The sequence below is a fragment of the Orbicella franksi genome, chromosome 3, assembly GCF_964199315.1.
Source record: "Orbicella franksi chromosome 3, jaOrbFran1.1, whole genome shotgun sequence".
Classification (NCBI taxonomy): domain Eukaryota; kingdom Metazoa; phylum Cnidaria; class Anthozoa; order Scleractinia; family Merulinidae; genus Orbicella; species Orbicella franksi.
Window position 1 is genome coordinate 16,627,762 of NC_138147.1, and position 14,342 is coordinate 16,642,103.

The 14,342-nt window shown below is 39.2% G+C and overlaps 1 protein-coding gene across 1 annotated transcript; it reads left to right on the forward strand.

Moving 5' to 3' along the window:
* Window positions 1-223: 223 nt before the first annotated feature.
* On the forward strand, window positions 224-14,307 carry LOC145481535 (putative caffeoyl-CoA O-methyltransferase 2). The gene is made up of 6 exons (XM_081460026.1): window positions 224-595; window positions 8,648-8,753; window positions 10,520-10,644; window positions 11,566-11,620; window positions 12,913-13,046; window positions 13,554-14,307. Exons 1-6 carry the CDS (start codon window positions 362-364, stop codon window positions 13,710-13,712), a joined length of 813 nt encoding a protein of 270 aa, XP_081316152.1. The 5' UTR covers window positions 224-361; the 3' UTR covers window positions 13,713-14,307.
* Window positions 14,308-14,342: the final 35 nt, after the last annotated feature.

Consider the following 14,342-nt stretch of genomic DNA (forward strand, 5'->3'; position numbering starts at 1 on the left):
CTTAAGAATTCCGGGTTTAATTTGACGAGGAACAGCATATTTTGTTCATAATAAGACAACTATTATCCTACTAGGCGACATTTCGCCAGGTAGGATAAATTCCTAAATCCCCAATAAATCCTTAAATCCCTTCTCCGGAGAGAAAAGCTGCCTGATTTCAATGCCTCTCTTGTCTACTTACATTGACGGCAGGACAGTAAAATTTTCCCGCCCGCTGAATCCTGAATCCTGCGCGAATCCTGCGCGAACCCTGCGCGCCAGGCGTATGCAAGGCAGAAATTGAACTCCAAAAAGCGCCCTGGCCTGAGGTAATCTCTTGCCCAGTCCCCCCGCCAGTAAAAGATCAGGTTTACGAAAAATAATGGAGAACTGTGCCAGCAAAATGATGTCGTTTTTAGGTGAAAACAAGTTATTATTCGGAGCGGTGGGGATTGCGCTTTCATCTGCCGCACTAGGATTTGTTATTAGTCGAGGTTTTGAACGTAGGAACTCCTTCAATGCGCCTTTTAAAGTCAACTCTGAACACAGCCCAGTCGCGAAGTATGTTTTGGAATATGGAATCCGCGAGCCTTTACCACTCATGAAACTTAGACAGGTAAGAAGTTTGTATTATTTAAATTGGCAACGAACAGTTCTGGTCTCACCAGCCATAGCAGGTATCTGGTTAACACATTTAAATTCTATATTTAAGTGTCTTTAAGGTCATATTCTCAAAATCATTTACTAAATATATTTCATGAGGGAGGGGGGTGGGGTGGGGTGTCTCTACAGAGACATAAACATATACCTAATTTAGACATGGTAAAAGCATCAGATGTGCTGCTGTGTAGGATATGGTTTTCTGGTCTTGCTGTCCTCAAGAGGGTATACAATGTTACTTGCCTCTGCCCTACACCAGGTATGGTTACACAAAAAGCAGGATGCTAAAGTACTTGAATTGCATTTAACTGACCAGTCAATGAAGTACTGACCAAGTCTGACTAATCATGATTTTTATGTTCATCTGGTGGACAAAAAAAGTGAAGAAAATAATGACATACTTGCAGGCATTTCCTTCCATCCCCCTACAATCCCGCTTTGCACTTCTAGTTTTCCCTTCTCCTTTCCTCTCAGGTTTCCCCTCTCCTTCACCTTTGAATGCCTGCCATGCAGGCTATCTTGAATTCTGAAAATTGTGCCCAAATGATGAGGCCCTGTTAGGGGGGGTGCCCATGTTCCCTGTCTGATTTTCACAAGCAGCTATGTCGGCATTTTGCAAGGTTCTTATGTCGTCTGTCGGAATTTCTTCTTAGAGGAATTGTGTCGGGAATTTGACCTTGTTCAATTGAAACGAAATTATACACGTGCATAATACATCATAACACATTTGTTTATTAAAATACTGACAATGCGAAGACAAACATCAGGAAAACAAAAATCAATCAAAGTTTGACTTAAAGTGCCACTGAAACGAAATTTTCGTATGTGAGATTTCTGCTTAGTAATAAAGTTTCAACCTTACTTGGAAACACTGCAGACTTTTTTTTCGCATACGGTAAGCGAAAACTGCTTTTTCAGCCATTCGAAATTGGCTGGTTAAGCCCAAAATTGGCGGCCATCTTGGCGCGGCCAAAACAGCCTAGTGACGTCACTGGTTGTATTGCTCTCATGCCGCGCTGAAAATTTAGAGTGATTATGGGAGAAGAGAATACTGTTCGAAGCCCCCCCAAAAACATCTCAAGGACATCTCAGGGCTGTAAAGCAGATAATAAGAGTAGCCTTAGACATGAAGAGGTGGAGAGTCGATCCTGGGGCTTTTCAGTCTATTTAATTGGATATTTTATGTAAGCAAGCAAACGAGTGGGAGTTCTTAGATCGCAAAATGATCGGGACTCTTAGTGAAATGGCCAGCACTCAATTAAACAATATCTACACTCATAAAGTTAAAAGACATGAAAACAAGAGAAAGCAGCTTTTGAAAATATTATCCGGAGTGCTGCTGCACGAATCGTAGCAACAACGTTTCGAGTTTTCGAGTCGCTTCGCTTCGAGGAAACCGGACGCTTTGTGAGTTTCACCGCGGACGAGATTGTGCCACAGTGACCTTTAGTCTAGTTGTATCTGCTACATCCTACAAGTTATCACAACAGCAACAATTTAAGAAACCCTCTTATTTTATATGAGGGAGCGAATTTAAACTATAAAGGTAAACTTAGCTGCCATGACCCTACAATTATATGTTTTCAGGAAACGAGAGAAAGCGTGACAATGTCGGCGGCAAAAGGTCATATATGCAAATTAGTTCAAATTCTGTTTAATAAACCTTCGACTAAATAATAAACTAGTGACGTTTAACGAATTGCTTTGAACTTGAATACTATTAAATGAAGATCATAGACATAAGTATGTGCTAAAGAACTCCAAGTTATCCATCGGCCGTGAAATATTACAATTGGGAGATACGTGTAAAAGAGAAGCGAAAGTCCCGCTTTGTTTACACTGATACGTATGCGGCGATAAAGCAAACCCTGCTGCGGATCACAATTTTCAAAGATACATTTTGTCTACCACAAGAACTCTCACTTATTAGTATCATAAAAAGATGCTCTCTGTGTGCAAAGAAGTACTCGACTCAAAGCTTGTGGACCGTTAATAACTTCATGATTGTGCGGATGGCTGATGCGCTTACGGCTTTTAATGCAGCAAAGTTGCCGAGGATATATTCGAACCTTGTTAATAGACCTTAGATAAACGTGAGAATCCAAATTTCAGAACCAGGCTGAAAACAGACGACGAAATATCGTGTTTAGGCTTCAGGACGTGATACAAAAGTTGCCACACTCGTCTTCGAAATCTCCAATCGAGTACTCAAGATGTTCGAAAAGTATACTGAGCTGTTCTAATCTGTAGCATTCATTTTGGTGAATCTACATTCTTTGGCGCCCTCCAACGTTTATGATGTGTATTTCCTGTCAAGGCTGGACTGAAATTACAAGGTAGGAAACTAGTAGGTATCGACAATATGAAGAATAAACTTAAATAAATCAAGTGAAAACAAGAGAGAATCTTAAGCGCTTCTTGCGTGAATACAACCAGTGACGTCACAAGGTCCTTAAACTCGGTTCCAGAACCCGGACACAGTTTTGCTCCAAAAAGTCGATTTCAGCAGCTAAAAAGAGCACTTTCCGTTAGGATTTGACAGAAATAAAGTTCACCATTATTTTAAGCACGTTTGAAACTATAAATTGGGCTAAAAAAAGAGAGTACAAAAATTTCGTTTCAGTGGCACTTTAAGAAGTGGTCTGTTCTAGCCATATTTTGCCAAAAAAAAATAATAATAAAATAATAATAATAATAATAATAATAATAATAATAATAATAATAAAAATAATAATAAAAACCGAGACCAAAGTGACTTTCAGTTTTTGTAGGTGCAGTTTATTCAACCTCGATCCATGGCTAGACTATTAATGACCCCAATAAATAATAAATCAATGTGACATTACCAGTTAAAAGTGAATGCCTTGTATCAAATTTGACACGATAGTAATGTAGAGAATATTAAAACATCAACTGTTGTTGTTGTTGTTGTTGTTGTTTATAGTGGTCAATACACTTAGCTACACCTAGCTAGTTCACAGGCATGCCACTTAAACTGAAAGAAACAAATATATCAACTAAACATAATAGGCTTAAAAATCCCAACTGGCGGGAGGCAGACAGACCAGTTGGCTATTTACAAGCATGACTGAGGAGTTGAAGTAGGGTCTACCGAGAAACAACTCCAGCTTAGTGGTTAGAGCGGGACATGAACCCGCGACCTTTGGATTTCAAGTCCGGCGCCCTAACCACTCGACCACGCTGCCCCCAAAAACTGAAGTCACTGAAGACACAACTGACAGCAATGGAGTGATAATAGTGTATGTTTTGGGGCGGCTACGCTATTATTTGAAAAGCTCTAGTCAGAGGTCTAAATGGTCTGGGCGAATGACACTCCTTCCAGATGATGTATGTAAGGACATTCCACCGAAGACCACGTCTGATTGGTTTTCATTTTCGAAGTCAAGGTCGCTGGTCTCCTCGCAACTTCCTTTGTCTGGCAAAAAATCTTCCACTTCATTTTGATATCTAAGAAATGTCTCTTACAGCATCTCTGTCAGTTTGACAAAGTTGTCTCCTCTCTGAAAATGTTCTACATCCACTTTACCTGCTATAGCATCTCGGTGACAGATGAAGTAAAATATCTCCAACAGATGACAGATAGAAGGAGCGCACGCACACATGGGTCTAGCCTCCTACCCAGACTTTCTTTGGACTCTTCACACAATCCTCCTCCCGTGATGAGCCGCAGTTGGATATTAGTTTTTGTTAATTAATGTCATTAATGACATTAATATATTTCAGTCAGTAAAATGAGACGTATTTATGACTCATTTATTGGTTTTCTTGAACCCTTATTGATGTTATTGTTTAGAACATTTACTGCTTTCACAAATCTGAAATTTGCTGTCGGTCTATTTTGACATTGGTGTCACTTTCCCTATTTTGCTGGGGTAGTCTGTCGTTTTGTCGCCAGTTCGAGGCTCTCGTGTCGCCGTTTCAAGGCCATGTCGCTTGTCGGAATTTACCCCTAACAGGGCCTCAACGATTAAACCATCCTTCAACTCAGTTATCACAAAATCTTGTGATATGCCAGTCTTAAGCAGACCAATTATGTGGTTAAGTCTTAATCCACTGACCCTTTGTTGCAAATCATTTTTATTTTGCTGAAGTATCTTGCTATTAATTACCTCCTCGTCTTGGTCTTTATTCTGCAAGCTACGCAAAATATGTATAATAAATATTTTGTCACCTGTCAAGCAGGGCTGTCATTAAGTTTTGATTCATCTGTAGTCTTGATCTTCACACCCATAATACACTTGCTACTTTATGGGAGAGTTGTACCAACTACAGGCCAGTTCACCCGTACCATCAAGGGCCCATCAAGCATGCTCAGCCATAACAGGTGATATGCGTTATGGCCATTATTAACAACCCTGAAGCAGAGTCATGTACCTATAAGCCCAGGGGGGAGGGACTCACATATAAAAAAGGACTGGGGTGCTCGTCATACCTTTTAGGGGTCAAAAAAGTGATTTTGGTACCTCTTCGTGTGTTCAGCCTCAAAAAGTCTTCAGCAGGAGCCTTTGTGGTACCTTTTAGGGTATTGAGCTGGAAAAAATTGACCTGCGATAATGTGCTTTTTCGGAATTGGTACCTCTTAGGGGTGAAGAAAATTTCAAGCCACACCTTCAAAACAGGATCTTGGCACCTCTTAGGGGTTCTTTGCAAAATTACTGACAAGCACACCCTTTCCTTTTATGAGGGTCGTACAGGGGTGGTCTCTGGCACTGTTCATGAGCCGCAAAAAAAGTGAATCACGAATCATGGATATTAAAATTTGATATTCCTGAATCACAACAATAAGCAAGTAAGGTACTCTTTTTAATAACCTGTTCTTATGCTAGAAAGAGGCTAAGTTAAGGCTCCATATTGCAAATTGCATACCTTAATCACTTTCGAGTTCTTTCAATAGACGACTCTAACCATTCAGAGGACTTGTGTCTCAAAATCACGAAGAACAGAGTGGTGAAATCACGAATATCGGTTCGTAATTCAAGTTCTTCATGAGTCGCGCAAAGCACTCAGGTCACGGATCATGAAGAATAATTTCTTAAAGTCACGTTTCACAGAAAACAAAATCAGCTTATCACGCATCATGAGAATACCCCTGTATGACCCTCTTTTATATTAGAGTACACCCCCAGGCCTATAGGGGGAACTCTGTTATCTATAATTGTGCATAGTTGCACTGAGCTACAGATCGAGCTTTTTGTTCAACATGCTGCAACTGATGACATTATTTCTGACTACAAAATGAAAATTATATGAATGTACATATGGCTGAAGAAAAGTATAAAAAAAACCATAAAAATATAAAAATCTTTATTTATCCTGATAGAAAACTGATCAGCATAAACCAGTGATCAGCAATTATACAAAAAAAATTACCAAAGTAGCCTTGGAAGTATTTCAAAAGTGTCTTAATTCCAGAAAAAACTGAAAGTGAAATCTAAGGCCATCCCCATGAAATGTTTCATTTCCCATTGCCCAACCGAACCATTTTTAAGTGATGACGTATTGTGTGACGTCATTGCATGCATGCATTCCTTTGGATAGTGATTTTGCATAGTTTGTCGCGCTTATGTCTGTGCGCTTATGTTGCACACGATTTATCCCCCTGTGGAAGTGAAATGTACTTTGGGAGTTCTTTTGCTGCTTTCCTTTGCTGTTTGTAGGTTCAGCGGAGTGCTTTTAATTGTAGCTTTTAAAAGAAGATTTAGGGGTGGATTTTGGTTTAAACAGTATCGGATAAATTTGCGTTCACAGGCAAACTCATAATAAGAACATATCCTCCATACATACAAGTTTAGATAGACAAGTAAGTCGCACAGGTGATAGGTGAAGGCTTTGCAGCTTTCCTTTGCTGTTTGTAGGATCAGCAGACTACTTTTAATCAATATGACAAGTGAACAGTTAAAACAACAAATTAATTTCGGGTGAGGTAATTAGTGTTGCCAAATATTTTTAAAGATAATAAGGTGTCGATTTCAGAGAGAGTAACATTCCTTTGCGGGTTTCCTTTGCAGTTTTCCTTTGCTGTTTGTAGGATCAGCGGAGTGCTTTTAATTTCAGCTTTTAGACAAAGATTTGGGGGTTGATTTTGGTTTATACAGTGTCGGATAAATTTGCGCTCACTGGCAAACTCGTAATAAGAACATATCGTCCATACATACAAATTTAGGTAGACAAGTAAGTTGCACAAGCAATAACTGAAGGGTCTACATAAAATTTACGGATTGGTAGCGCAGTTGTACTTTTGCCAGTCTTGAAGTGAATTGAATGAGCATTGTATGAGTACTGAAATATACAGTTTACAGTAGTAACAATGAAGTCAGGGTACGATTCGTTTGCAGTTTGCAGTTTTTCATGAAGTTTTGGAAATGTGCTGTTTTATATTTTCTGTCAACGAAAGAGTGGCTGTGATTAAACAATCAATAATTGTATAAAGTTCATTGATGACGGTTAACAACAAATTAATTTTCTGTGAGGTAATTAGTGTTGCCAAATATCTTTAAAGATAATAAGGTGTCGATTTCAGAGAGAGAAACTTGTACTTTGCGGCTTTCCTTTGCTGTTTGTAGGATCAGCGGAGTGCTTTTAATTTCAGCTTTTAAACGAAGATTTGGGGGTAGATTTTGGTTTATACAGTGTCGGATAAATTTGCACTCACGGGCAAACTCATAACAACATATCTTCGATACATACAATTTTAGATAGACAAGCAGGTCGCACATGCAATATGACAAGTCAAGAGAAAATGATTTTCTCTTAGACAAGTATATGGTTAAAACAACAAATTAATTTCCGGTGAGGTAATTAGCTTTGCCAAATATCTTTAAAGATAATAAGGTGTTGATTTCAGAGATAGGAACTTTTCAGCAGAGTGCTTTTTATTTGGGTTGGTACATTTCGCTGACCCCTAGCACATGGACTAACAAGATGGACCTGGTACATGAACTACTTGAATGAACCACCAATGGACTACCCTAAATGTAAACCCCCTAAAATTTCTAACCCAAAAGTTTAAGAATCAGTTTGTCTGCTCATGTTCCAATCTTCTATGAACAATTTTTAAACATCATTGCTTCTGCATGCATTGTGTGCCGTTTACTTTTGAAAAGTCAAAGAAAAATTCCAGATACTCTGTGTGACAAGCAAAACTTTTTAAAAAAACTTAATTCACATTCTTTGTTTTAAATAATAATAATAATGATGATGATGATAATAATAATAATAATAATAAACAATTCATCAGATCATGTGATTTGGAGATTTTGCTTTGAATAAAAGTCTTTTGTACCTTATTTATTAACTTGTATGTTAAATTGAAGTGTTTGTCAGTGGATGTCACTTGATATATCTCTCAGCGTTGCATACTTGCAAACAAAGGTTTTGTTACACAGCATTTAGTAACTGAAACAAAAATTGACAGGCAGAGTTTGCCAGACTCTGGCTCCCTCGGTCAATTTTAGTTTCTCAGTCTCTCTTTTTACCCAACCAACTGACCCACTTTGATGACAGCACGGTCGACTAGCCAGAAAAAATTATGGTTGAGGCAATGTCCAAGGCCAAATTCTCTTTCCAGATATTTAGCAATGTTTAACTTTCCCTTTCAGAAAAAGAAAACAACAAAAACAAAAACAAAAATTACTGAGGCAAGTGCCTTGGTTTGCCTGACATACTGGCTACAACCCTGGAGAGGGAAGGAGATGGGAAACAATTTGTTTTATAGGGAATTGCCCAAAGCTCTGGCTTCACAATAAATCAACTATGAATTATTGGATTCAGTTGTTTTATGAGAAAGAGAAATATAATCATGGGCGACAGGAGTTTTATCGGCTGAACTTAGGGTTGAAGGCTTGGCATTAGAGACGTAGAGACAGTTTATCATTAAAACTAGAACCAAGCTTAGGCTATGGCAGAAACTCTCTGTGAGACCTTGAAAAAGGAGTAAGCCTTTTACAGTATCTGTCTAATGATAATAATTAATATAATTTGATCTCAGGCAACCTTGGACCACCCAGGCCATAGAATGATTTGCAGTGCTGATGAAGCACAATTTATGAGACTGTTGTTAGAGTTGATCAACGCCAAAAAGGTTATAGAAATAGGTAAGATAAGCATCTGATGTCTGTTAAGTGACTATTGACCTAAGAGAAAGCTCAGTGATGAGCTGTGTCTCTTAATATGGCTGGTATTAACTGGAGGACATGAGATTAAACGGTTGGGGGTTGGCTGATAGATGTGATGACATAATGGTTACTGATCTTCAACTCAGATTAAGAAGTCTGAGTTAGAGTTCCTGGCTGGGGTCACTGCAATGTGTTCTGGGGCAAGACACTTAACTCTAACAGTGCTTCTTAGTCCATCCAAGTTTAAAAATTGAAACCAGCAATTTTAATGGTGGTGGTAACTCCGAGGAACTAGCATTCTATCCCGGGGGAGCAAAATTACTCCTAGTCACTAATACTGCCTGAGACATAACATTAGGTCAGCTATATGCTAACTTTAGAAATTTTTTGTACCCAACTGCTCCACCCACAGCTTGAACCCAGACCCTACCAAGCCAGAAGAACACTCCAGTTGACCTGAAAAACACCCAGTGCTTAGCCTGTTTATTGTTAGCTCTTGATCAGTAAAGATAATAACAGCACAAGAGATACAAAATATTCTGGATTCAAGAAGTATGAGTGGTATTTCTATTTTAGGCTAGCTACCTTATTTTGTAAGTCTGTTTTGCAAGGCTGCATTTTTGTACACCTCCTTCAGTTTGCAGTTTCATCCCCAGAGCCTGGACCTTTTTCAGTCAGTGGCAACTGAACACCCAATGCTCTAGGCAAAATAAAAAGCTGGAGTCAGAAATCCTGGTTCTGGTTTGACTGTGTGCATGCATTCAACTTTGTTAACTGTTTCTAATCATGCATGGGGGGGGGGGGGGGGGCAGTGTAACTGCTGTGATTAATGTTAGCTCACCTTCTGATTTCTTGGTAGTTAAAACAAAAGAATCATGGCCTCTGGGAAAGGGCATGACCATCTAATCGGGGGGGGGGGGGGTACTCTCAGAAAAGTTGGTTGGGGGTGTGCAGCCCACTTCTCAAAACCTTTACCCCATTTATGACCAAAATCTGTGATTTTTGCTATCCTATTTATGACCTGACCAAAAATTTGATACCATATTATTTTATGACCATTGCAGCTGGCACAGTTGCCCTAAACATAAGTTATAAAGGACTTTTGTTGATGGTCTAAGTAATAATGATGAAAAAGTAGCTTCTTCTAAGAAACATACCCAATTCAAGACTAGAGTACATACAAACATACATACATGAGTACATACAGTGTGCAAACACCTTACCCTGTTTATGACCAAAATAGCCAAAATCAATACCCTATTTATGACTAAAATGAATTAAAAACCGTACCCTTTAGGGCTGCACATACCTTTATAGCCCATATAAGGGAGTACCCTCCTTGGCGCGTCATGTACCCTGATATTGGAAAGGTATTAAATAAATAAATAAAGTGTTTTTATTGTTCAAAAGATAAAATTACATATCTTATGTTACATTTAAAAATAACAATGTTAATGGGCTACAATATGTCTCTAAATAAGATAGATATTTACATGGAAACAAATACAACAATCGAATACAAAAAGTACACTATTATTAGGTTTAAAAGGGGGAGATTAAATTGGGTAGGGTCTCACTGGAAGGAGGACACTTAAATAAATCATTGGTAGTCTTACTACATTTCTTGCGGTCTTTACGTGGGAGTTAACTTGGATCAGGCTTTCCTTGTACATGTTTCAGTTGGCACATGATAAGATTTCTTTCTATCTGAATAACTTTGCCACTATCATTGTGCTTTCATTCAGGTATTTATACTGGCTACAATACTCTGAGTATGGCCATGGCACTGCCCCCAGATGGTAAAGTTGTGGCATGTGACATAACAGATGAGTTCATGAGTGAGGTGCAGAGCCAGCATTACTTCAAAGAGGTAACTTGAACATTTGTTATTTGACTGCTTTTTTAAGAGAATCAGTTTTTCAGGATCTCAGTGGCAGTTAAGGTGTGCCACTTGGTCAAAGGTGAAGTACCTTTAAAGTCAATCAAGTTTCACACTGATGTGATACTGCAAAATTGTGGCTGCGACTGTGTTTAGCATTCAAAGCATGCATAGGGCTGCATAGCTGTAGCCCTCGTGCATGTTGCAAACCCTTGATACGTTTTACTTGCATTAAAGTACTCCTGAAGGTCACAGTATATTGGATGCATGACAGAGCCCTCAACATTTAATTTGTTATTGTGTGTGGAAATTTAAATGTACCATCATGAAATTGAGAGCATTGAACTCAGGAGTCATGCACTGGTAATACCATCAGTGCAGGGGCGTGGCTAGGGGGTCCTGGGGTGCCCATGACCCCCCCCCCCCCCATTTTGTAAGCCTTTTTTAAAGCAAACAACCTGCAACAGGTGGTGAAAATGACATGACAGTCTGGTGAGTACCCTCACTTTGACACAGTGTGACCCCCTGCTACGCCCCTGCAGTGAAGCACAGAACCACTGAGAAAGATCTGGTCAGATTGATTGCAACAGTAGTCTGTCGGCACAGTGGCCTCATGGTTAGTGTGCTCGACTCTGGATCTAAAGGTCTGGGTTCAAGCCCAGGCATGGGGCATTGTGTTGTCTTCTTGGGCAAGACTCTTAACTATCACAATGCCTCTCTCTACCCAGGTGCCTGATGGGCCTCTTGGCTCATATGTAGACTTACCTCTTAGCCAGTACTGTAGGGTACTTGCAAGTGTTCACAAGTAAGGTTAAAAAAAACGGACTATCAAATCATGCTTGACCTCATCCAGTATTTCGTTAAATTTTGAACACTGTAAATTTGACGTTAGTGCCCTTTTTTGTTTTCCAGGCAGATGTTGAGTCAAAGATTGATTTAAGGTTACAATCTGCCCTCACAACTCTAGGTAAGATCAGAACTGGTATTTTGTGACAACATAAGTTTTCATCAAATTTTATTCACAGTTACACACGTGCTGTAAAAGATAACTATAAGTAAAATTAATTAGAAATTTTGAAAGCAGGTAGCAGTTCAACTTCGCTCTACTTGACGAGTCTTTATGCAGCCAGGCTTTGTTCGGACTGACCTGGGAGAACTTTTTTCTCCGGTGGGATACTCTGATAAAAATTGGGTGGGGGTGTGCAGACCGTTTCCCAAAAACCTTACCCTAATAATGACCAAAATCTGCGATTTTTAATACCCTATTTATGACCTGACCCTAAATCAATACCCTGTTTCAGACCTGCCTTATACTTAGTTCCCTAGTTCAGATAAATGTTAAATTGCCGAACACGTAATTTGTGAAGCGCTTTTGCTGATCGGTCTTATCAATAATGATAAAAAAGTAGCTTCTCCTAAAAAAAAATGCCCAATTCAAGACAAGAGTGCAAAACTCAGACCCTATTAATGATCAAAATGGCTAAAACCGATACCCTATTTATTACCAAAACGGTTGAAAAACCATATCGTTTGTGGCCGCACATACCTATATAACCCATATAAGGGATTACTTCCCAGGGTTTTCTCTTCTCTTGACATCAAGTAGGTTTTCTCGATTCAAGTAACTCATCAAACACAAAAGACCGTGTTGGACCACATTTCCACATACCGAGAAGAGAGTTGAAAATGCACTGCGCAACGGAGTATTTTTAACTAACTTCGAAGTGTTTGGAATTGTTATCAAAATAGTAAACAGATTCCATATTGCCTTGTGTCTGTTCAATAATAGATCACAGTTGACGTCAAAATGTGGTAAGAACAAGAAAGTGGCACACGAGCCGTTAGGCGAGTGTGTGTCTGATTGATTATAATTACACCATCTATGCGTCTGTCGTCCTATAGATCATAAGTGAGAACCAATCAAAAGGCGAGAGGAATTCGTCACATAATGTAACACTGTCTTAAGTGTTTGATGTTTTTTCTCAATCCAAACTTAAACTTAGGAGAAAACCGAGAAACACAATTGTAAATATCTATGCATCAGAATACAGTCACGGCCATGATTTCCTTTGTGTAAACTAATGATGAATTATGAATGGGTTCGAGAGGTCGTTTTTAAATCGTTTTACCTTTCTTTAGGTTTCGTAGCTTGCAGGTAATCTTGAGCGAAGTTCCTGGTCGACCTGCATACCTAACCTCTTTAAACGTCGAATGTTGGACTATGGCAAATTTAAACGTTATGTTGTCGTCTTATTTCAGATGATCTCATAGCTGCAGGTGAAGCTGGAAGCTTTGATCTGGTTTTTATCGATGCTGATTGGACTTCAAAAGTCCAGTACTATGAGAAATCGTTACAGCTTGTTCGTAAGGGCGGACTGATTGTAATTGATAACGTGAGTAAAGATGCGCGGACGGGGAGGGGTACTCTAAATCATTGGGTAGGGGTGTGCCGCTGAGAGACTGAAACCCTAAACTTATACTAGACCATGATCAGCTTGATTTTGTAACCCTATTCTAAACTAGGCAGCAACAACTCCTACCCTATTTTAGACCAAAACTGTCTGATTTCCATCCCTAATTCCAGACTAAACTGCCTGAAAACCATACCTTTCACAGTGGCACATGCCCATATTTATACAGTATCCCACCTCCCCCCGAATGATGCATGCTTATAAAAACAAATATCAGTGGAAAACAAGCAAGCTTGCCAAACTGGCTTTTCGAATGTTAGTTCTACTTCAGAACTACGAAACAAAGAAATATTTTCGAGTTCTAAAGTTGATATATTCTACACCCACCCAGGACCGCGCGTGAAGTCTGTCTGAACAAATTGATGTAAACTTGTTTTACTGAAGTATTGGGCCATCAATATGCAACAGTTCACGCATTTCTCTTCATAGGTATTGTGTAATGGCAGAGTTTGTGATCCTGGAGAGAGAGCTGCAGAAAAAAAAGTAGAAGTACCTCATGACTTGAACGTGAAAGTTCATGATGATCCTCGTGTAGTGATGTGTCTGCTTCCATTTGCAGATGGTGTCACCATAGTAATGAAGCTTTGAATTCTAAGCATTCAAAGAGTTCCCAATTCTTATTATCCAATCAAAAGCTAGTGCAAGTACTCCGGCAGTTGCCTCTTCGTCATAACACAACATAGCATGCGTCATGTTGCGTTATATTGATCTATAAAGCAACATTGGTAACAAAAACCGCTTGTTCAGTTGATTTCGTTGTCGACTAGTACTTATTCTCCTTACCGACTGTAGCTTAGGAGTAAGGCGCTTTGAGTAGTGAGTTAGAACCTATTATTTGGGGTTTGGAAACGGGTTAGGAATAAAGTTTTACTGTAAGCAGAGCTTCGGCATAAGAATGGAATACGATCGAATATCAGACGTTTTCACGTTTGGTAGAACTGATTCTGCAAAATTATAATACAAACAGGACTACTTAAGGTTATAAATGATTTCAGTTTATTAGATAGCGAAATGTGGCATAGCGTCAAAAATAAGTGAATAACCTCAGCAACTCTGTAGTGTTTTTAATTATTTTCTGGGCCAAACTTGCTTCCCTTGTGCGCTAGGGTATCAAAAAACGTTTAAGTCAACTGAAGGCGAAGTTTGGTAATTGTAAGGGTTTTCTCCCACGGCATTCAGATGATGGCTGACACATTCTTATACAGTTTCGTTTCCATT

Bases quoted from the DNA above. Each gene is read 5' to 3' on its own strand.
- LOC145481535 (XM_081460026.1), top strand. From the start codon at position 362: ATGGAGAACTGTGCCAGCAAAATGATGTCGTTTTTAGGTGAAAACAAG. The intron at 11,621-12,912 runs GTAAGATCAGAA...GTCTTATTTCAG, and splicing joins ATCTGCCCTCACAACTCTAG to ATGATCTCATAGCTGCAGGT. The intron at 13,047-13,553 runs GTGAGTAAAGAT...TTCTCTTCATAG, and splicing joins GACTGATTGTAATTGATAAC to GTATTGTGTAATGGCAGAGT.